General features: G+C 44.8%; 1 protein-coding gene across 1 annotated transcript in view; it reads right to left on the reverse strand.

Moving 5' to 3' along the window:
* Window positions 1–22,880, reverse strand: part of ITM2C (integral membrane protein 2C) — a 33,483-nt gene extending 10,603 nt beyond the window's left edge. Inside the window, exons 1-2 of the mRNA XM_066621612.1 lie at window positions 22,702–22,880; window positions 2,874–3,017 (exon numbers count right to left, since the gene is read on the reverse strand). Of these exons, the coding sequence (XP_066477709.1) occupies window positions 2,874–3,017; window positions 22,702–22,842 (285 nt within the window). The 5' untranslated portion in view covers window positions 22,843–22,880. The remainder of the gene's footprint in view (window positions 1–2,873; window positions 3,018–22,701) is intronic.
* Window positions 22,881–23,581: the final 701 nt, after the last annotated feature.

Genomic DNA, 23,581 nt, shown 5'->3' on the forward strand with positions numbered 1-23,581 from the left:
CATGCGACTTCATGAACACCCTTCGGGTCACGACCCACAAGTTGAAGAACATGGATGTATGTATTATTGAGAGACTCTACACAAAGTGTTGCCAAAGCATCCAAGACACCAATTTCTGGGATAGCTGCTCAGGCCCTTATTCTGCTACTAGTGTGAAGCATTAAAGTTACCATAATAAACATGATGAGACCCTACCAGAACAGATTACAACATTATCCTGGGCAATAAGACAGGTTGGAGGAATTGCTCAAGAGATGAATGAAGACAAGGCAAAAGAGGAGAGGTGTAGACAAGTGGAGGCTCAAAGGCTGAGAAGGGCATGAGAAGAGAGTTGGTTATCAGAAGACAGAAAGAATAAAGCCCTTCCTTACACAAAAACCTGTTGAAGATATAGACAGGGAAACTCTATATTTGAAAAATAACTTCAGACAAATTCAGCAGACAGGAAGCACTGGTGTATCCATGAGACACACAGAGGAAGTTTCCTCAGGTGGAAGATTGATGGGGGAGCATGACTTCTTCCACCTCTGCCAAAGATGTGAAAGAGGCAGTGGAGAAGAGGATGGTGGTGAGCTAGAGGGTCTCCTGGGAGGCACTCTAGTCCACCACTCTTCTTTCCTTAATTCTTCTTCCAGCAAGTACAGGAGTAGTGGCTGACCAGACTGCCACTGTGTAAGTAGGGGATAGCGTTAGGCACCCTGCCTCAGACACCACAAAATCTTGAGCCACTCAGTCCTGAAGCAAGTCCAGCAAAGCTAACAGATGTACCAGCTAGCTGGAATTTTAATGTTCAGAAGCAGAACAACAGATGATAAGACGATAACAGGAGATGGCCCTCACTCTCATTGTTTTGTTCATGAGCTTTCAAATGTAGCTTCTTTACTCCTTCTGAACTCTTAATTAGATTGACCTTGTATGATTCAGTAAGTTGATTATTACTTTCTCAGGATTTAGAGGAGAGGAAACTAACCTTATGTCATATGAACACACAGATTATGTTTCTAATTTCAATTAGATCGCTGATAAACACGCCCTACTTCCCTCTCAACAGAAGCTTAAAAAACAAATTAGTATATTCGTCAAACAGTTCAGGTAGACATGTTCACTTCCAATCTCTATATCTGTTCTGTGTCTTCATTCCCTTCTTCTCATAAGCATCAGAGCTGGCTACCTAGAATTCCTAAGTCAAAAACACCTACAGGTCTACTATATAAAGGCTCTTTTGTGTCAAACATTTTATGCTAGACATACAAACCCAAGTGAAGGAAGAGGGCAAATGGTGAGAGGAAGGGAACATGTTAACATAAACATGAGAGCCAGGATGGTGTAGTGCAGGGGTGTCCAAAGTTTTTGGCAGGAGGGCCACATCATCTCTCTGACACTGTGTCGGGGGCCGGGGAAAAAAGGAATTAATTTACATTTAAAATTTGAATAAATTTACATAAGTTTACATAAATGAATAGATTAAAGATGAATTTCTATGAATGAATGAAGGTCTTGCAATATCTTAAGGCCTATAAAAGGCCTTGCACAAAGCAAGGTTGGCCTTTCCTTTGCTGCCGCTACTGCATTACAGACATGAAACAAAAGCAGTGGAGGGAGCCCTCATCCCACAGCTCATGCAAGAGGTCAAACTGTCTCCCTCAAGCTGAGAGCAGTTGCGTTGGGCCAGTGCGGGCTTCAACAAATCTCTGGAGGGCCAGAGGCTCATTGGAGACTGGGGGCTCTCTGAGGGCCGCATTGAGAGGCTTCGAGGGCCGGGGTTTGGGCACCCCTGGTGTAATGCATCGCTTCCCAAACTTTTTAGCACCAGGACCCACTTTTTAAAACAAAAATCTATTGCGACCCACTAGATAAAAAGAGAGATAGAAATATTTTAATTTATTAATAATTAAGATGGGATATAAACAAACAAACAAACAGGGTTCCTGTGCACCCAAGGCTGCTAGAGACCTTACGTATAGTACTGTGCGTAGACAGTTGCTGAATTCTCCCTAGAAATGGAGTTTAAGGACTGTGGTCCCAAATATTTACAATCATTCCAGGGTACCCAGAAGGCTGAACTGGAGAACAAGATGTGCAGTTAGGGACTTCCAGGACAGATAAAAGACTCAAACTGGGTTCACACATGATCTACGGCAGTGATTTCAACCTTTTTCTTCTCATGGCACACTGCAAGGTACTAAAATTGTCAAGGTACACCACCAGTTTTTGGACAATTGACAAGGCACCCCTTGCTGTTGGTGGGGGGCCCATATCCCCAATGGTCCTATAAATAAATGACCCTCCACCAAACTTCCGTGGCTCACCTGGGGACCATTCATGGCACACTGGTGTGCCATGGCACAGTGGTTGAAAATGGCTGATCTATGGTATGCCAATTACAAGAGAAAATTGGAAAATGTGACATTTTAGTTTGGGATAAAGATTATCTCATAGATAAAGATTATCTCATACCACTGGGTTAGCTAACCATTTTCTTCTGCAAACTGAGCAAGGCTGATTGCAAGGTTTGTTTGTTTTTAACATTTCAAAAACTTTTCATGAGCCATCAGAAATTGGCTCATGACTCACCGGTGGCTCACTGGTGTCTTGAGCCACAGTTTGAGAAACTGGGTAGTGGTTCAAGAGTTGGACTCAGATCTAGAAGATTCAGATTCAAATCCCTGGTGCTTACTGAGTGACCTTCGACCTGAGTGACCTCCGGCCAGTTACTATCCTTCAGCCTCACCTACCTCACAGGGTTGTTGTGAGAATAAAAGGAGGGCAGGAACTATGTACACCACCCTGATCTCCTTTGAAGAAAGGTAGTATAGAAAGGTGGAAGATAAATAAATGCAAGAACAATCCCCTCAGGAACATGCTGAACATACCTGGGATGAACCAGTAACTGAGAAGTATCTATAGACATACATTGATGTCAGAATCAGGCCAAGAAGCAGTAGCATCAGGATCATAGTCAAGTAGCAGATGCGGCTAAGAGGTCTCCTGTTCTGCACTGGCAAGGGCTGCTCCTCCTGTGCAAAGGAAAAGACCAGATTGTGAATCGAAACTATTTAAAGAGCAATGAAATACATGTTTAAACACGGATAAGGATTTCCTGGTATTATAGGGAATACTGACTGTATAGCAGAGGCGAGAATCACCACGGCTGTACCAAATTAAACCTCTCAGAAAGTTTGCTTATCATGATGAATGCGGTCTGAACCTCACAGATTTCATCTGCGTTCACTGATTTTCTTTTCTAATTGTGTTAAGCAGACAAAAAAGCAGAGCCAGAACACATGTAGTCTACTGATGGAGTTATCATTAGTATTATGTACTTTATGTAGTACTAGAACTACTTGGGAAGGAAGACAACCAGAGAATTCCGTATGCCTTGAAGAGAATATGCGGAAGGGGATACAAATTTATAATAGTACATAATTATTTAAGACCAACCTCAATCACCTCTTCTGATATTCTCCTTCAACACTCTGTAAGGACCGGTGCAAGGCCCAGCAACCATCTTCCACCTTATATGCCTGACAGCCATCTTCTGTACATCTCCCAGCTCTTGGGAACTGTCTTCTGTCCCCATGAGAAGCATGAGAAGTTGGTCTCAAACAAACACCTGCCTGATGTTCTGAGAATGGGCAATAAGATGCATATCTACACCAAAGCCTCAGGCTATGTTTAGTCTTCACAAGCATCAACTTAGCTGTACCTGCTTGATAGCTCTTCTCTCAAATGTTGGGTATATCTCTTGCTTGTATCAGCCTGGCAATTATCCACTACACCTGCTGAGATGTCTTTTAATGATGAGAACCTAGGTCATGTCACTTTGTTATCAATTAGTATTTCTGGCCTATTGCAAGTAAACAGCAAGTAAACAGCTACTGTATATAAGCCCCAGTATTTGGCCACTGCTTTGCTCCCAGGCATTGCTGATGGACATTAGAGGCTGCATCACCTGTGGGGTTGCCTTAAAATGCTTAAAGGGGCCATGTAAGTCTGATGCTTGGAAACATTGTAAGTTTATGCCTGGAGATGCCTTTGGATGCCTGGAGGTGCTCCTGTAAGTTAATGCTGTTAGATCAGACAAACAAAGGTGCAATCCAAACTTGCGCTGGAACAGGCAAGCCAGGAGGCTTGCGCTGTGTCCAGCGCAGGATTGTGCCCAGCAGCCACTTAGCCAGAGGCAAGGGGAAACTTTTCCCCTTACCCCTGGGTAAGGGCTGATGGCCCCAATGACTCTTCTCGGACTTGCACCACCTCCTGAGGTGGCACAAGCCTGAGGAGAGCGGAGCAGCTTGAAGCCACTCCGTTCTCCCCAGGGACAGGGGCTGAGATTCGGCATAACTGCCGGATCCCAGCCCTGCCTCCTCCTCCCCACCTCCCCCATGCCTACCTGTCACCCTTGCGTCGGCTCTTCCAAGCCAACGCAAGGAGCTGGGAGGAAGCCAGCGCAGGGGCCTCCGTTGGCCTCTGCAGGCCGGCACTTCTGGGAGCTCTGGCCTGGCTTCCTCCCGAGGAGGCACAAACGTGCTTTATGGCACGTTTGTGACTGTCCCAAGCCGGTCCAAGGGACTTGGGCCGGCTGAAGTCAAGGTTAGGATTGCACCCTAAAGCTCTTTTATTACAACCTTGGACTAGACTTGCTTCTTCCTCAGATCCCAAAAGAACCTTCAACCTTTGCCACAGCTAGGACTTGGAACACACTCTCCATAGTTCAACACATGGGTTTTAATCCCAATCATAAGACAATTTATTAGATAGGACTGGTACTGGCTCCCCAGTGAAACAAGGTAAATAACAGACACTTCACTGAGGCCCAAGTCCTAACCAACTTTCCAGCACTGACATAGCAGTGCCAATGGGGCATGTGCTGCATCCTGAAGTTGCAGGGGACACTCATGGAGGCCTTCAAGGCAAAGGAAAGTTTGTTCACTTCCCTTGGAGCTGCATTGCCATTATATTGGTGCTGGAAAGTGGGTTAGGATTGCACCCTTTGTGAGTTTTCTCAGCCATCCCTTTTTCATCCTTGATTGATAGCAGAATATTAAAGCTCCACCTCTTCAGGTATAGAAAACTGCCCTACTAAGAACCCAGAATGTAATGAATACATTCCAGTAGCAACACTGAGCAGGTAAAATAAACATGCTTGGAATGCATAAAATGTTGCTTTGTTAACTTCATGTCCCCCAATGTTTCCATGGGAATGCAGAGAGAGAGAGAGAGAGAGAGAGAGAGAGAGAGAGAGAGAGAGGAGTTCAACATTAAAAACAAAACCTAGAGTTAGATAAGGAGAACGACTCATAGGTTTTAACTTGCTGAACACAACCTACTATGTTGTGTAATGCACCATGATGAGCAGAATCTACAGTGACAGTGACTGCAGCTGCTGCCCACTTCCCCAACAAATTGGTTCTCCTATGCCCCCTTCACACAGGTAAGGGGAAGGTCGCTCTCTCACTCGCTCACATCCCACCTTTCACTCGATAGGATCAAGGTGATTAACAGGAGTATAAAAACATAAAGCTATTTATGACAAAATCCAATGCAGCACTTTACAACAGAGATCCAGCAAAAATAAAATACTCTGGCAGAGTGGAACAGGTGAGGAGATCTCCTGAACTCCCTGAGACAAGGAGTTCCTCACCTGAAGGGCGACCACAAACACCATGCATACCTCCTCTCCATTTCAGCTGGATTTTCCACGCAAAAAGATGGTGCGACTGCACATAAAGTGATGGTGGGAGAGAGATCCACCTCACCAATCTGGACCAATCAGGATATATCTAAAAATGAGTTGGGAAAAATCATGGATGACATTCCACATCCATTATCAGCTTATTGATGACTGAGTATAAAAGATACTTTCTTGCATAAAATAGCTCAAAAAAACATATTTAGATTGATCCTGGCTTCCCAGCAGGTATACCGTTCCATGTAGGAAACTGGTAACACTGAAAACATCCCTCACTTTTTAAGAAACTGCACTTCTAACATTTCGATGAGAGCCTCCAGTCCTTTTTCCTGCCCTGCAATATTCATAAATTACATGGCAACAATTCCCTGTTGGTAAAGGGGCCAAATTCCCATGTTAGGATAGAAAACTGGCCATTAAATCCATCTTTTAACAAAATGCATCACCGCTGATTCATGGTAACTAGGGTTCCTAGGCCTTGGCAAGACAGAAAATGTTATATCAGCAACATGGAGACAGCTTTCCACTTAATTGCTCTTGGAAACAAGTCAACAGCTGCGTAGTCACAGCCATAATCAATTGTCTTTCATTTGAAAACTTTAAAACCAGCCTGCATTAAATTAATATTACAGCCAGCAGAGCCTCTAACAAGAGCCAAAATGATGTTAAATGGGGAAGAAAGCAGAAAAATAACTAAACCTTAACTATTGCAGTGTTAACTAACTAGCTATTAAAATAACTAAACTGCCCAATCTTCACCTCCAGTTATAAAAGTATTATTTCATGGAGAGTTCTCATATCTCTGCCTTTAGCATTTGGCAGTTAAACCACAAGTATAGGAAACAGAAACTTGTGACATTACACAGAGTTTCATACAGTTTCCTGCAAGGATGTGTTATTTCTGTAAGCCACTTTGCAGAGGAAATTATTTATGACTGATTCAGCTTGGGTACTACCGCGTCAACAATCCCTGCTGAACATCTTGTACCTCTCAAGGGCTTTTGATATTGCATTTTATGTACTATATCAAAAACAAGCAATAGTAATTAGAAAAAACAGTCATTTTTACTTATTTCATAACATTTAAAAACACTGTATTTAGTAATATCAATACGTATTGCCTTCTTACAAAAATCAACGAACATAAATTTGAAAAAGAACATGCAGAGTATTTGCACAGGGAACATAAACTCATAAAAGATGGTAAGGATAGTCACACCAAAAGCATAAAGAAACAGAAATGTTTGAATGAAGTGCTAAACTATCATCTCTGAGAGCTACAAGCAAGAATTCCCAACACTCATAAACATACACTGTTCATAGTCCTCCTTGAGGATGAAAATCTAATCAATACTATCCAACCTTTAGTAACTTCTCAGAAGACTAAAGGGAAGTATTGCTCCAAGTGCCTCCCTTTCAAAAATATTATTTACAGCACAAACCTATGTGTGTCTGTTCAGAAGTAAGCCCTACTGAGTTCAATGGAACTGGCCGTACTTTCATGTAAGTGTGTAACCTGCAGGGTTTCAGGTTTGTTTAATAAATTTGCAGGCCAATTTTCCACCTAGGTGCCCAGAGCAGAGTGCCATAAATTAAAACCAAAACAATTCATAAAATTCAAAATGCAATTAAAACAGATACAGTATGAAACAGAAAACATGCAGCAGAATAAAAAACAAGAAGGTCTATGCAGGTGGACAGGTCCTTATCAATTGTAGAACATCTTTTCCAGAGCAGCCCTCATGGTAATCTCTAGAGCAGTGATTTTCAACCTTTTTCATCTCACGGCACATTTGTAGTTGGCAACCTTCAGTCTTGAAAGACTATGGTATCACGCTCTGAATAATGGTTCTGGAACAGCGTCTAGTGTGGTTGAAAAGCCGACGGCACATTGGCAAGACACTAAAATGGTCAAGGCACACCATCAGTTTTTTGATAATTGACAAGGCACACTGTGTTGTCAACGGGGGGCTCACAACCCCCAATGGCCCTACTAATAAATGACTCTCTCCCAAATTCCCACGGCACACCTGGGGACCATTCGCAGCACACCAGTGTGCCATGGCACAGTGGTTGAAAATGGCTGCTCTAGAGTTTTGATTATGAATCAAGTCATTCTCTGATGTTTTCTAGGTAGTCTATCACTACTGGTCTGTTATAATATTTATATTATAGATGATGTTGCTGCCTAGGCTTGGACTTCTTAATAGCAAAACTCGTTTACAATGTGAATATATTTGGAATCAGTTATTAATGTAGTTTCCTATTTGTTTTATGACATTTTCGACAATCTCTTAAGGATATTTGTGGAAAAGCGATGAAGACATTGCAAACAACAGGAGTCTGGTGAGTGGAGTTACATCACTGATCCAGTGCCCATGAGATCAGCCTACACAATGATAATGCTAATTTGACAGCATAACTCTGGGCATACATTCTAGTAGTACAACGAAAGGTCACTGCTAATAGCTAACCACTGAATTACAATAATACCAGGCAATAATTACAAGTCCACCAGGCATGGTGGACTTGATGCAAAACAATTAAACTATCTCATTTGCAAGATTTAGCAGAAAGAAGCCAGCAGAAGCACAGGCATGCATCGGACAACAAGGCAGACAAATAATAAATTAGCAAACAGGACAGGCTGTGTAGTTTGGCTTTGGGCCATACGTTTTACCACACTTAAGTGAACTGGAAGGCCCAGAAGGAGGGTGGGGAAGAGAGAGCTCCAGTTATCATGTTGCTCTGAATTAATTTTGTGCTTGTCCCACTTGATAGATGAGTTATTAGAACATGCAATCCGATAAAATATGAGGCTGGGGTCAGCTTGGGTTCCCAGTCTACTCCAGAACACAGCAGACGAATAAAATTAATGTCCAGAATGGCAAATTAAAACCTGAGATTCAGCAAGCAACGCCTTCCACAGATTGTCATACAACAAAAGCGGAAGTGGAAACATCTGGCCCATATTAGGGTACCTTTCAAAACAAAACCAAACTGCTTTTTTGCAGATCTACCTTCTTTAGGATATTGTGAATGAGACTGATGGAATTCTCTACATTGTTCACTGAAATAAACCTACAGCAAGCTCTTTGCACTGTCTTTCAGACCAGCCTGCCTGCAGTACACATCTGATGACGTGTGCGTGCGTGTAAAAGTCAAAGGGGGGGAAAAACTATGATTTTAAAAGTTACTTATTTGAAGATTTTTACTCCACTCTTTCCTTGTCCCATGAGGTGGGCACTCAAGGTGGCTTACAATTAAAGACAAAATTCAATTAAAAATAAAGCTAAGATCAAATAATAATGGTAGCGGGCATAATGAGGCCAGCAAAACCAAACAATAGACAACAATAAATGATCAGGGAAAGGCCTAAAGAAACAAGCAATTTTTCAGCTGGTGCCAAAATGGAAACAATGAAGGTGCTGACCTCATCCTGCAGGGGAGTTCCATGATCTGGGTGCCACCACAGAGAAGGCCCTTTCCTATGTCACCACCAGATGTACTAGAATGCATAAAAGAGCCTCTCCAATGATTTCAGGGGTCAGGTAGTTTCATGTATGGAGAGGGTCCTTCAACAATGTCAGAAAATAGTCAGACAGGTCTCTCTTTTTGTCTTGTAAAATCTGAATCAGGAAAGATTTGATCAATAACCAAGCCAGGCTTGGTCTTCATGTGCAGCAGAATAAGATGGTAAAGGGGTATACCACCTCATTGTGGTGCATGCACAGACTAGAAGAAATTAAGGCTGCAATCCTACATACACTTGCCTGGGAATAAGCCCTACTCAACTCAGCAAGTTTACTGCTCAGTAGACACTCACAGGACTGTGCTGTAAAGCGGTTTGATTCTGCAGTTCATCCCAGTTCCATCCAGCCAGAGAGGCTTCTTCCGTCCCCCCCAACCTGATTAGCTTTCCAGAAACGCTCTGTCTCCTTCCCTCGGCAGCTGCTGCCACCTGAGATCAAAACATCACAACTATCCATAAAGGAGGAGTTAAGGACATCCAGTCCTTCCAATCGGATCACGTTGGTCCTCTGCATTCAGTATGATGACATTCAAATTATACAGAGAGAAAAGAGTATCATTATTTATGACTTTTCCCTGACGTCTTCCCACTTCTATTCTGTAGGGGCCTCGAGATGCGTTCCCGATGTGTTACTTACCTTCTGCAACAATTGGCAATTCCCAAAGCACCCATATATTGTAGTCAAAACGGGCAACAATAAAATTACCTGAAGGGAAACCGTGCTTACATGTGGGAATCTTAAAAAGCTACATGGTTTACAATTTGTGTATTTTTTTTTTCTTCCTGTGAATTTGTAGGAGTCTGGCTAAGAATTATTCAAAACTGAGTGCTTACAAAACTGGTTCAGAGCCTTTGATAGGTTGAACTATATATTACCAAAGCGGCTAACTTGCTCTTTATTTCGTAAACAGCAGGTAGGGCAGGGCCCCTCATAGACCAGGACAACGGCATTGGGTGGGAGGGATGGTTTAACGTTCTGCCCTTGACAAGATCTGGATCAGGGCCCCTCACACCCACTATTTCACTGAGAAAAGTTTCCCGTAACAAAAAGTCCCCCCCCCCCAAATAGCAGCCACAGGAAGGCATGATTAGGAATGTGGTTGGGCAGAAAGTTAAAGGTCCAGGGTCTTGATCCATAGGGGTCTGATTTGGTTGTCAATTCTTGAAGAAGAGCCCTAGCCCTAACCTTGCAATTTGACCCTGAATGTGGAAAAATGAATCTTTGATGTAGGAGGCAGGGCCGCACCTCAGCTGTGGTGTATGTCATTTCGGAGAGTGCCGATGTGACTGGAATACACACAGTTTTCTATCTTCAGACTCTATATTTAGTTGCTGGCACTGGGATATGTTGTGCATTACAAAAGGAGCCTCTCCCAGAAGCCCTGCTCAAATCAACACACAAAAGGTGGTGCATGTGTTATTCTAATTTCTGAGACAACATTAACAACGTATGGGGAAGAGAAGGGTTCGATGGGGACCTAACATCGTTCATTCCCCCTTCTAGGAGGCAATAGCGTCTTCTGGCTGAAAGGAAGAGAGGAGAATAAACACAGGGAGGTGCTATCAAGAACATTCACACAGCCCTATCCAGCTGCTATGAACAGCAACTATGGTAACATGCTTGTTCACTTGTGCCAAGTCGGAATCTGTCAACTGGAAAGGAATTTGGTCAGGGTGTCCATGCTTTCCTCTGTGTTCCATGGCTACTGTCTGCCTAGGGATTCTGCTTACATGTGCAGCTGAATGGAATGGTGGAGACCTGAGAATGGACTGTACCACTTCAAACTGCAGGCTGGGAAGCTTATATTCCTGAATGCTGTCCCTGTAGGTAGAAATCTTGCACACCACCATCATCATCAACATACTTCCTGCTGCACTTGTTCTCTGCTTGCAGGGCAGTGAGTTGGTTGTTATTTTTTCACAGGGGAATTTCAAACAATTTGATCCCACAGTTGCTGTTTTAAGCAGTACAGTCAATTCTACTGCCTCAGAAACTCAGGGTGCAATCCTGCATATACTTTCCTGGGAATAAGCCCCTCTGAACTCAGGGACTTAATTCTGAGGAGACATATATAGGTTTGTGATGTCCTAAGCTTAGTCCTGGCTCCTGATTCTTAACACCAACAGCTGAGCAGAATCTCACTCTGCTCTTTCATGATGATGATTAGTTACACTCTGGTTTTAACTTCAGGGTTTTATCAGTCTAATTTAAACCACAATATCTGATGTTGCATGAACTGCAAACCAGGATTCCTGACCACAAAAGCAAGTACTGTAAGCCTCATAAAAGAATGATGGAAAGTGTATCTGTGGAACAGAAGGTATGCACCTAAGGGAAGGATGCAAAGCTTTTCCTGGATATTCAGTGCTTAAATGTGGGTCTTATCACATTGTGGGTCCTGTTATCACAAGTCCTGTTCAGGCATTAGAAATCTGGATCCAGAAATGCAATCTCAATTAACAGGCTAGCTGCCTCCATTTGCTTCTGGACAACACATACACCTTCTGCCCCCACACATTGTTTGTCTGCACTGGCAACCACAGAATGCAGGATGAGTTTCTCCCTCTGTCTGAAACAACGCAAAACAAGAGCTGAACACGCAGTAGACTGGGCTGTGACGCCAAGGAGCATGAAGGCAGGGCCACCCATTGCATTCTGCCTGACCCACTCCAGTCGTTTCTGTATTCATAATGCCTGAATAGAGCTTAAGCTTCTGGTCCACATGTACAGTTCATTTTTAATTCCTCTTTGGAAATACTTAAATCTACCAAAAGCATGTGCCTCACTGCCTAAGCTATAACTTGGAATGAATCCCAGGTATTTGTAGACATCAACCGACTGCTTTGTTGTTCTAACACACTTGCTGTTTTGTGGTGATGCCAAAAAGATTAGGAGGTCACTAAAGTGTCCTAAACAGACCTCAGATGCCGACCTTGCTCCACCTGCAGAGAGGCATAAGTTCAATCAATAGTACCTTTATTGGCATTTAAGAGGCGTAAGTTATTCATGGGCATGGGAAGACTGAAAGTACAGCAAGAGTCCACACTGAAGCATCCATGGCATTTTGAGAGATGCAAAAAGCCCACATTGTTTCCTACAATGCCCTCATCTAGTTCCTGCAGATTCTTTGGCTGCATAGCGCATGCTCACCACATTGGTTATTCTGCCCGTCCCACCCTGCACCAGCAGTGTAGCAAACAGATGACTCACAGGCATCTGATGTACAGGAAAACAAGAAAACAAGGCACATCTTTAAATCTAATTTCAATTAGATCACTGATCAACACGACCTACTTCCCTCTCAACAGAAGCTTAAAAAACCAATTAGTATATTCATCAACCAGTTCAGGTAAACATGTTCACTTCCAATCTCTACATCTGTTCTGTGCCTTCATTCCCTTCTTCTCATAAGCATCAGAGCTGGTTAGCTAGAATTCCTAAGTAGAAAACACCCTGAGGGTCTTAACCTCAAGCAATTCAGCAGGGGGAAAAGTCAGCTGCAGTCTGCTATAAAAAGGCTCTTTTGTGTCAAACATATACAGTAAAATGTTTTCAATGCAAAAAGCCCAAGTTCTGATTCCAGGAAAATAACCGGGTCTGAACTGTTCCAGTTACATGTTCTTAAGTTTCATTCACAATTGATTTTTTCCCCTCTCCAATGAAGACCTGGATGCAGCTTGAAAGCCTTTTGAGTCTTTCAGTGTTTGCTCCATCTATTATTTGCTCCATCTATTATTGACTGCTCTGTGTAAAAATGTAAGCCAGATGCAACTTGGTGCTATCTTTCGTAGCTTCTGGCTGACTATCCTTAAACTAAGTGCTGGCAATTTCCCCAGTATGACTGATTGACATTTTGTCAATTGATGCTCATGACAGGAGATGGTCCCCTGTATTGGGGAATCTCTCTCCAGATGTTGGAAAGTAATACCCATTGGCGCTCAGAAAAAGATGCATCGCAAACGGGAGGAGAGGGTGAAACACAGCAAAACAGAGCAAACAATCCAATTTGCCATTTAGATTGGGAAAGAGGGAGAGAGATTTTCTAGTTAAGCATTAGCAGAAACTATAGAGCACCTGGATGGTGCTCTACAGAATTAGCTGAAAGAACAGAGCATCTGCACCTGTGCTGCTGTATTTGCCTTCATGGTACATGTAGCTTGTACATTTCTAAATAAAGCAAATATTGCAAAGACATTGTTAGTTTCCAGTATTCCTTAATGCAGATTATAAATGAATCATGGCATTAATTACTGAGAGATGAATATAGGATGACCTCTCATTACTTACAAATAATAATAACTTACAAAGTATTTCTTGGAAAACTCAAGGTACACCAGATTCCTGGGAACATACAAGGTTGGCTCTAAATCAGTCCTTTGAAGAGATTTACCTTAGTCATTAAAGACATATGGAGACTTTGTGACAACTAACATTTTGCACAATCTACTGAAATGAACTTGCAGCAAAATCTTGTGTATGTTTCCCCAGAAGCACGTCCCATGTGTTCAGTGATGCTGACTTCTAGGAAAATGTGCACAGGACTATATTCTCAGCCCAAATACCTTTCTGGTTTTGTGAGGAGATGCTAGAATTAGGTTTGACAGGAAATCTAGACATAGACTGACAGGGAATCTAGACAAATACTACTACTTTTTTATTGCCTGCTGTTCATGTTTTTAATTTCTAAATGTTTTTATGATTGATTTTATTGTAAGCGGCCTTGTGTAGTTTTTAATGGGAAAAGTGGGGTGTAAATAAATAAAGAAATAACTAAATAAATGCCCAGCCCTCTCCCAGTGTCTCCTAATCTTCATCTCTCCCTGCCCACAGTCCACCCCCTCACACCAACTCACCCCCTCTGGAGGTGGCTAGATGCTTCAGTGGCACATACACACTGCTGCTTGCTCTGATGCTGGTGGTCCTGTGGAGCACACTGTTTGCTGCAGATGCAGCACCAATGTACAGGGCCTTCTTCTGCTGGAATGCTTGTACTATCAGCAAAACGTGCCCACGGGATTAGGCTGTGAGAAGCCTGACAAATCACAGATACAGACTCACTTCAATATATAATTATTAAATTTTTTTTTTCCTGTGCAAATAAGACATTTGCTAAACACCTTCAGCATTTTGGATGCATAAGGGAAAAGAAATATTTCAGAAATAGTTATTCCACATAGTTAAAATGAAATTTTTGCATCATAGCCAGGGCTACCAAAGGAAATGGAGAACAGAACAGAACAAGAAATACAGAAATGGTTGGCAACCTTCAGTCTTGAAAGACTATGGTATAAGCCTACAGCACCCAATATTCCCAGGCGGTCTCCCATCTAAGTACTAACCAGGCCTGACCCTGCTTAGTTCCGAGATCAGATGAGATCTGGTTAGTATTTGGATGGGAGACCACTTGGGAATACTGGGTGCTGTAGGTTTATTCCATAGTCTTTCGAGACTGAAGGTTGCCAACCAATGCGGAAATATTTTTGGCCTATTGTACCATAACAAATAATCTGTGAAAGTCTTTTTTCTTTCACAAAAACAGTTTAATTGTGTGTACGTACCTGCACAAACTTATGCATGTCTACTGTGAAGTTAGCCTCTGCACGTTTAATGAGATTTACTCCCAGGCAAGTATGTATAGGATTGTAGCCCAACTGCTGGGCAGCCCAATCCTAAAGGTGCCGCTGCTGACAAGTGTAGCTGCGCCAAAGTGACTACCACTGCATTCTACAGCCCCACAGCAGCTGACAGGTCTTTTCAGGAGAAGGGGATTTCCTTCCCCCAGAGAAAGCCCCAAGTCCTGCAATGGGGCTTCTCAAGACTGTGCTAGCTATTTTGCCAGCGCAGACTCGATAGACTAAGTGTCAGGCCTTCTGGCCTGACACGGAGTTCAGGATCTGGGGCAGCAGAGCTCCGCTGGTTCCACCCCCTCCAGCCCCAGTTCTTCCCCCCCGCCCTGCCCTCCCCAGAACACTCACTCCCTGCTTTGATATTACTTACCACTGGGCGGTGCTGCTGGTGCATTGGCTGGCCCTCGGAGAGGTGCTGAGGCTCAGCGCCAACTGGTGCTGGCCCCTCCTCTCCAGGTAATCAAGACGTGCCTTACAGCAGGTTTGTGACACCAAGAGACAGTGATACAGTTGTACCGCCAGTACTAAAGAGCTTTGAATTGGGCTCTTAGTGAGGACTAATGAAACTTAGGACACAATTCAGTATATCCATGATATTTGATTCTTTAACCTGTAAACACAGTTTAAGCTTAGCTTAAACTTGAGAAACTCTGAGGTTCATGGATTTCTGCTTGTTCTAATTTATATGCTCATGCCATACATTTCATTTATAAAATCAGATTTGCCAAAGTTAAAAGGGAAGTTGTATTTGTTTATGGAAATAACAAACAACAGTTCACCCAAGGGAGGAGGAGAAAATACGAAACAACAAGAAACTCTGGTTCAAGAAGTGATCTTATAGCGCTCTGGTGCTGTAAACAGATTACTCTATTTCTTATCTCCGAAAATGTCAGGAATCCTTCCCAGCATTTTCCTGCTGGTGCAGTGATGTCATCACACATGGTTGCCATGGAAAAGTAAGTTTAGCTCTGTGAATTCCCAAGTAGACCAAAAGATACCTCTGTGCTCTCCTGAACCCTTGTTGACTGAATTCAGGCTCTGCATAGGTGTTGGTAACAATAGGTTTTATAGTACTCATAGCCAAGTTGCTAATACTGACCTGTAGCAAGGTGCCCCCTAAAGTTGAAGCAACAGAGGGAAAGAAGAGTTTGCAGGCTGGTTACACATAAGAGAACACAAAAATGAAAAGGCTGAGCTTCAAAAAGATGCTCAGAATAAGTGGTTTATTGGAAAGATCAAAAAACAGTGCACTTTGCTATTTGCCTTTCCTCGGAGACCCAGGGGGAAATGCCGGTTTCTAAGAGATTCCACTTCTTGTGAAAGTTCAAGAAAACATGAAGTTTAACAGAATCTCTTACAAAGAGCAAGAAGTATTTTTCTGTGTCAATGATGCACTGGATGTTTTTGGATATTTCCATGTTCTGAGAACCTTTCTAAGACCCTTTTCACCTCTTGGTGCTGCCCTCTTTTTCTTCACCTGCACACAAGGTACACAAGTTTCTAGACTTTATGGTTGCAAACACATGTTTCAGTTTCCTTTTTCTTCTCTGGATTGGCCAAAGCAGTCCTAACTGATATGCCCACATTGCAAGGCTGCCCCAAGCAATCAAGTAAAAGACAATGAATGCAAGACAATCCATGAATGCAAGACAATCAATGATTTGCAAGTTTGCTCAATTTAGTTTTTTAGGTCATGGCTTTTGACTTTTCGTGATGCACAGTTGGGGTTCTTATGAAACATGCAAAGCAGCCATTTGGGCTGTAGTGCATTACAGTCCTGGTTACAAGCAAATATATTTTCTCATGCAAGATAACCAACTTTGTTAGCACACAAGGGTCAAATGGAGACTATCCTGATGTGTCCCAGCTCTGTGACCAAGACTTAAAGAGAAATGCAGACTTGTGGTCTAAAAACATTACATTCAAATTCAGTGTAGCAGAATCCTAATTATTCAAGCCTCCATCACACGCATTTCATTATTTCAATTTTCTGTGTGTTCCAAGCATTGTTTCAGTGTTTTGGAGAGTCCCATAGGCCATTTAAGAGAGAAAGAGAAAATGTACTGTACTGTGTAAACAAAGAGGAGGTGTGGCAACTTGACAGAAGTCAAGCGGAGATTCCTGATGGTGATGAAAACTGGACAGGTATTATACAGTCATACAAACCATAAGGGATGAAGTTAAGGTTCCTGTGATTTCAGGAGAGAATGTGGAGGTGACCCAAGACATGACCCAAGACCCACATGCACACAAACACTCCTTGATGTGAGGGGCTGATTTATGGAGAAACATTAGCAAAGTCCATGGTAAGGAAAGGAGTTGGTTGCCCAGCAATCTCTGGCCTAATCCCCTTGGCTTTGTAACTGGAGAGACTGAAATTGGTAAGAAGAAAGCCAGCCATTCATTCTAGTGTAAGCAAGGTGTGGGGAGGGGGATGGGGGGATGACTACAAACTGCAACAGATCCAGAGCCTGTGTGGCAATCCTCAGGCTAGGAAAAAATCTAAACATGTGTCCAAATTCTGATTTTACAGATTGGACCTCACCCACGAAAAGGAAAAGGCTATGCAGCATTTCTCAACATTTGTCCCCCACTGTATCACTTCAGCGTATGGTCCACCTACTGGAAGTACCACTGGAAGTAACTGGTGATGATGTCATTGCCAGATACTGCCGGACTGGAAGACCAGACGCAACACAACGAACACCAGTAAGAGGCTCAGGGAGGACGGGAGCATTCTTTGAGCGTGCGAAAAAAGCTCTGCCCACCGAGGTGCGCCTCCTCCTTGCTGCTTGTTGCTTTGCATTGCTGGTCTTGCTGCCAGGCAGAGGGAGTCTGGGGGTCTGACAAGCAACACAGGACACCACCTCAAGTACCACTAGTGGTACAGGTACTACTGGTTGAGGAACACTGGGCTACAGCAATGTGCAACAGATAGGAGTGCAGCCTTTTCTCATGCTCCAGATTGTAGTTCTGACCCTAAAAACTGCCACTTAGCAGGGACTGGGCACAATCCTAACCAGGTCTACTCAGAAGTAAGTGCTGTTTTGTTCAATGGGGCTTACTCTCAGGAAAGTGTGGTCAGGATTGCAGCCTTTGTTTTTTTAAAGAAGTTTGAAAATGAGAGGTGGCTGTGTACTAGTGCTCTCTAGCAGCTATATCCTCTGCCTTGTGCAGGAAGCCTTCCTAGACATATACCGTATTTTTCGCTCTATAAGACGCACTTTTTCCCCCCCAAAAAGTGGGGGGAAAAGTGTGTGCGTCTTATGGAGCGAATACTGCAAAAAAAAAAAAAAAAAAACTCCGCCCCTGGCCCCGCCCCCTGCCCGCTCTGCTCGGCTCCGCTTCCCAGGAAAGCGTGGGTGGGGTGGCAGTCTTGCTGAGCAAGCCCGTGTGTCTACTCAGAAGTAAGTCTCAGACTCACTGGGACTCACTCCCAGGAAAGGGGGGGGGATGGCAGGCTCGCTGAGAAAGCCCACGTGTCTACTCAGAAGTAAGTCTCAGAGTCACTGGGGCTCACTCCCAGGAAAGCGGGGGTGGGGTGGCAGTCTTGCTGAGCAAGCCCCTAGAGCAGGGGTGCTCATTACGTCAACCCTCGAGCTACCAGTCCATCTCCAGGCGAAATGAGTCAATCGCGGGCTTCTCTCCTGTCCACGCATCCCTAGGAGTGAGCCCCTGGCAGGCTTGTGAGCCCAGGGAGCGAGCCTAGGGAGTGAGTCCAGGGAGCCCAGGGACTGAGACGGGCTCCTACCTGGGAGAGGAGGCGCTGGCAGGCTTTTCTCCTGTCCACTCATCCCTGGGAGTGAGCCCCATTGGCTCTACTGGGGCTGACTTACCTTTCCCCTGCTTTTGCACTGGTATGTATGGAGATCTGCCCCCCCCCACTTCCATCTGTTGGTTCTGTGTGCAAGGGGTTTTGCAATGGCCTTGCTGTGATGCCTATACAGAGATCTTACCTGCCCCACACTTTTCCCCTGCTTTTGCACTGCTATGTATGGAGATCTGCCCCCCCCCACTTCCATCTGTTGGTTCTGTGTGCAAGGGGTTTTGCAATGGCCTTGCTGTGATGCCTATACAGAGATCTTACCTGCCCCACACTTTTCCCCTGCTTTTGCACTGCTATGTATGGAGATCTGCGCCCCCCCCCACTTCCATCTGTTGGTTCTGTGTGCAAGGGGTTTTGCAATGGCCTTGCTGTGATGCCTATACAGAGATCTTACCTGCCCCACACTTTTCCCCTGCTTTTGCACTGCTATGTATGGAGATCTGCGCCCCCCCCCACTTCCATCTGTTGGTTCTGTGTGCAAGGGGTTTTGCAATGGCCTTGCTGTGATGCCTATACAGAGATCTTACCTGCCCCACACTTTTCCCCTGCTTTTGCACTGCTATGTATGGAGATCTGCGCCCCCCCCACTTCCATCTGTTGGTTCTGTGTGCAAGGGGTTTTGCAATGGCCTTGCTGTGATGCCTATACAGAGATCTTACCTGCCCCACACTTTTCCCCTGCTTTTGCACTGCTATGTATGGAGATCTGCGCCCCCCCCCCCACTTCCATCTGTTGGTTCTGTGTGCAAGGGGTTTTGCAATGGCCTTGCTGTGATGCCTATACAGAGATCTTACCTGCCCCACACTTTTCCCCTGCTTTTGCACTGCTATGTATGGAGATCTGCGCCCCCCCCCACTTCCATCTGTTGGTTCTGTGTGCAAGGGGTTTTGCAATGGCCTTGCTGTGATGCCTATACAGAGATCTTACCTGCCCCACACTTTTCCCCTGCTTTTGCACTGCTATGTATGGAGATCTGCGCCCCCCCCCCCCACTTCCATCTGTTGGTTCTGTGTGCAAGGGGTTTTGCAATGGCCTTGCTGTGATGCCTATACAGAGATCTTACCTGCCCCACACTTTTCCCCTGCTTTTGCACTGCTATGTATGGAGATCTGCGCCCCCCCCACTTCCATCTGTTGGTTCTGTGTGCAAGGGGTTTTGCAATGGCCTTGCTGTGATGCCTATACAGAGATCTTACCTGCCCCACACTTTTCCCCTGCTTTTGCACTGCTATGTATGGAGATCTGCGCCCCCCCCCCCACTTCCATCTGTTGGTTCTGTGTGCAAGGGGTTTTGCAATGGCCTTGCTGTGATGCCTATACAGAGATCTTACCTGCCCCACACTTTTCCCCTGCTTTTGCACTGCTATGTATGGAGATCTGCACCCCCCCCCCCACTTCCATCTGTTGGTTCTGTATGCAAGGGGTTTTGCAATGGTCTTGCTGTGATGCTTATACAGAGATCTTACCTCCCCCACACTTTTCCCCTGCTTTTGCACTGCTATATATGGAGATCTGCCCCCCCCCCACTTCCATCTGTTGGTTCTGTGTGCAAGGGGTTTTGCACTGGTCTTGCTGTGATGCCTATACAAAGATCTTACCTCCCCCACACCTTTCCCCTGTTTTTGCACTGGTCTGTATAGAGATCTGCTCCCCCCCCCTTGTATTGGAATCCAGGAAGATCTGGTGAGGAGGTAGATGTGGTGTCAGCAGTGGCCCCTTTAAGGGTAAGGCCTGGGCATCCTGGGCACAGCTGCAGCCACTGGAAGGCAATAGGGCCCTCAGGGATATAAGGAGTACCAGAGGCAGAAAGGGTTTGTGGGTTTTGAAGGGGGGGGGGGACGGGACTGACTGGGTTTATTGAATTTGGAATCTGACTGTGGCTGGACTTGTATACCCTGATGGATTTAACTGACCTACCTGGAACCTGACCTTGGACTGTAATTTGGCTTATTGGCTCTGGACTCTGATTTGGTAACTCTGAATGATGGGACTGATTTACTTGGCATCTGTGGACTGGAACTGGACTCATTTTTGCTTGCTGCACTGGTGAGTTGCACAAGGGGGACTGATCAGCCTTAAGCGGGCATGAGGCCCAGTGGATTGGAATTTGGCAGAACATCATTGTAGCAGAAAGATAATGTGATCCCCTATTTGTGTGCACCTGCTTTTGTGAGCTTCATAAATTCTGACTCTAGTGATGATGAGTTCTTGGGATTTCCAGAAAACTAGAGTACTCAAACCTTTAAGTCTCTCCATTTGTTAATGACAGTGATAATGGTTCTTAATGCCACTGTTGACTGCTGTTCACTTTACATGGTTCAAATGTTATTCTGTTATAGTTTATTAAATATTTTATTACACTATTTGGTTCAGAATATTTTTTCCTTGTTTTTCTCCTCTAAAAACTAGGTGCGTCTTATGGTCAGGTGCGTCTTATAGAGCGAAAAATACGGTAGGTCAGGGTGACCAGGCATTCTTTTTTCCCAGGACATGTCATCTTTTTTAGCCTCATGTCCTGGAAAATAACTTCAATGTCCTCCTTTTCCCTGTGAGTGGTCCCTGTAGGCAGTGCATAGCCTTCTTGTAATTAAAAAATTATATGCAATATATTTTTAAATTTAATAATATGTAATAGTGTTTAAATTAACCACATAAAACCAATATACAAGTGTTTTCAGTTTTTATTTTATCATGTCCTACATTTGTCTTAGATGTCCTACATTTTAGGGTGTCCTCTTTTGCAGTTATGACACTGGATACAGGTTCTGATTAGGACTGATTTTATGTGGTTAATTTAAACACTATATTGTGTATCAACCCCTGGTAGTTACACCAGGGCAGGGGGAAACTGGTCTGATCCTGCAAAGAGGATCCTGCAAAGATTTGGTGAGTTGACTACAAATGGACTGGGGGGGATTGGTGTCGCAACCCAGCACACTGTTATAATACCCTTCCTTTTAGGTTTCTCCCACATGCACTAAGTGCAGGAACCCAAAGTAACAGATTTGCAAGTATCCCATCCCCATTGAATCCAGGGTGCTGGTAGAGGGTTCTGGAGTCCTGGAATCTCCCTGCAAGAGAAATGGATGAAAAAATGCAACAATCCACCCCAGCCCAAAACACTCTCTCTGTACAGTCATCACTTTCAAAAAGCACACCTTTCATTTCAGATCCTCCATCAAGTCTGTGTGTGTGTGTGGGGGGGAGAACTTTCCGACTTTCCACGCAGCCCGATGATCCTTTTCCTATGCTGGCACCAGCCAGGGCTACTATGGGCAGCCAGCCCGACCCAATGCAGCCTTGGGCACGCTGAACTCTGCATGAGGACAGGGTGACCAAGCGCCCTCTTTCTCCAGGACACGTCCTCTTTTTAAGCCTCATGTCCTGAAAAAGAACTTAAATGTCCTCCTTTTCCATGTGAGCGGGCCCTTGAAAGCGGCGCATAGCCTTCTCGCAAATTAATGAATTGTATGAAATAAATTATATGCAATATAGTTTAAAATTTAATAACAAGTAATATATTGTTTAAATTAACCACCTGAATGCCATATACACGTGTGTCGCCATGTCCTACATTTTTCTTGGTTGTCCTGCATTTTGGGGCGCCTGGTCCTCTTTTGCCGTTGTGACATCTGCAGCCCAATCCTAAGCACGTCTACCCAGAAGTAAATCCGATTATGGTCAATGGGTCTTCCTTCCAGATAAGTGTGTTTAAGGATTGCAGCCGGAGAGCCCAAGCCTATGCATGTCTACTCAGAAGTAAGTCCCATTAGGGTCAACAGGTCTTACTCCCTGGTAAGTGTAGTTAGGATTGCAGCCTATGCATGTCTACTCAGAAGCAAGGCCCATTATGGTCAATGGATCTTACTCCCAGGTAAGTGTGGTTAGGATGGCAACCACACTCACCCTGCCTGAGGACCAGACTTCTCCAAGTCCTAGAATCCCGCACCCCCAACCCTTGGGGATGCGCACTCGCCCCCCCCCCCAGTTCCTGCGCCCCAGATCTGCCTGCCAAGCCTCTACTCACCACATCCTGGGGCAGGAGGAGCTCCGCTTTGCCCCCATAGCCGCCTCCTGCTGCCGCCTCTGGGGCGGCTTCATCTCCCTTGGCCGCCTCCTTCTCCGGCTTCAGCCCCGTCGCCGGCGCCTGGAAGCTGATCTTCACCATGGCTCCAGCAGCGGCGAAGCGAGCGCGCTGCCTCTCCGGTGCTCGCTGCCTCTCTGGCGCCTCTGCCCAGCCCACACTGCGCGCAGGCAGCGCCGGAGGTTCAGAGCCTTCCCTCGCCCCCCCCCCCGTTCATCGTGCAATGCCTGGACTCGGTGGCGTAGCTAGAAGGGGGCAAAGCACTCAGTCTTACAAGGAGCAAGGGGCTGGGCGTGCATGAAAGAATGCCTCCGATTTGCTCCCCCCCAATGGCTCAGAGGGGGAAGCTCCCTGCAAGACTTAGTGCTTTGCCCCCCTCTAGCTACGCCACTGCCTGGACTCTCTCTATCCCCCTCCTCCGTCTGCTGGGGTTGCAAAGGCGCTCTCTCTCCTCTCTGGAGAATTCCGCTACCCAAGTCATGGTTCATTGAAAGGGCAGGGGGTCCAAGCCTGCCTTGGTATTTTTTTAACTATTATTTTTTATTATTTTTCAAACTATAAACCACCTTTTTCTATCAAAGGCACTCAAGCTGGTGCACAACAAACAGTCAGCACCAAAGCATTGAGTCTGAAATCCAATGTCCACGCATTTAACATGGAAGTACTACTGCCGTGATCTTCAACTTTTTCCGAGCCATGACCCCAGTCAATCAATCAATTAATCAATCAAGTATGATGAGACTGGGGACCCCACTATTGATCCCATCCCCCTCCAAGGACCCTGTCCATCCATCTCCATTACCACCCACTTCTCAGCCTGGTA

Source organism: Tiliqua scincoides, chromosome 3 (assembly GCF_035046505.1).
Source record: "Tiliqua scincoides isolate rTilSci1 chromosome 3, rTilSci1.hap2, whole genome shotgun sequence".
Lineage (NCBI taxonomy): Eukaryota > Metazoa > Chordata > Lepidosauria > Squamata > Scincidae > Tiliqua > Tiliqua scincoides.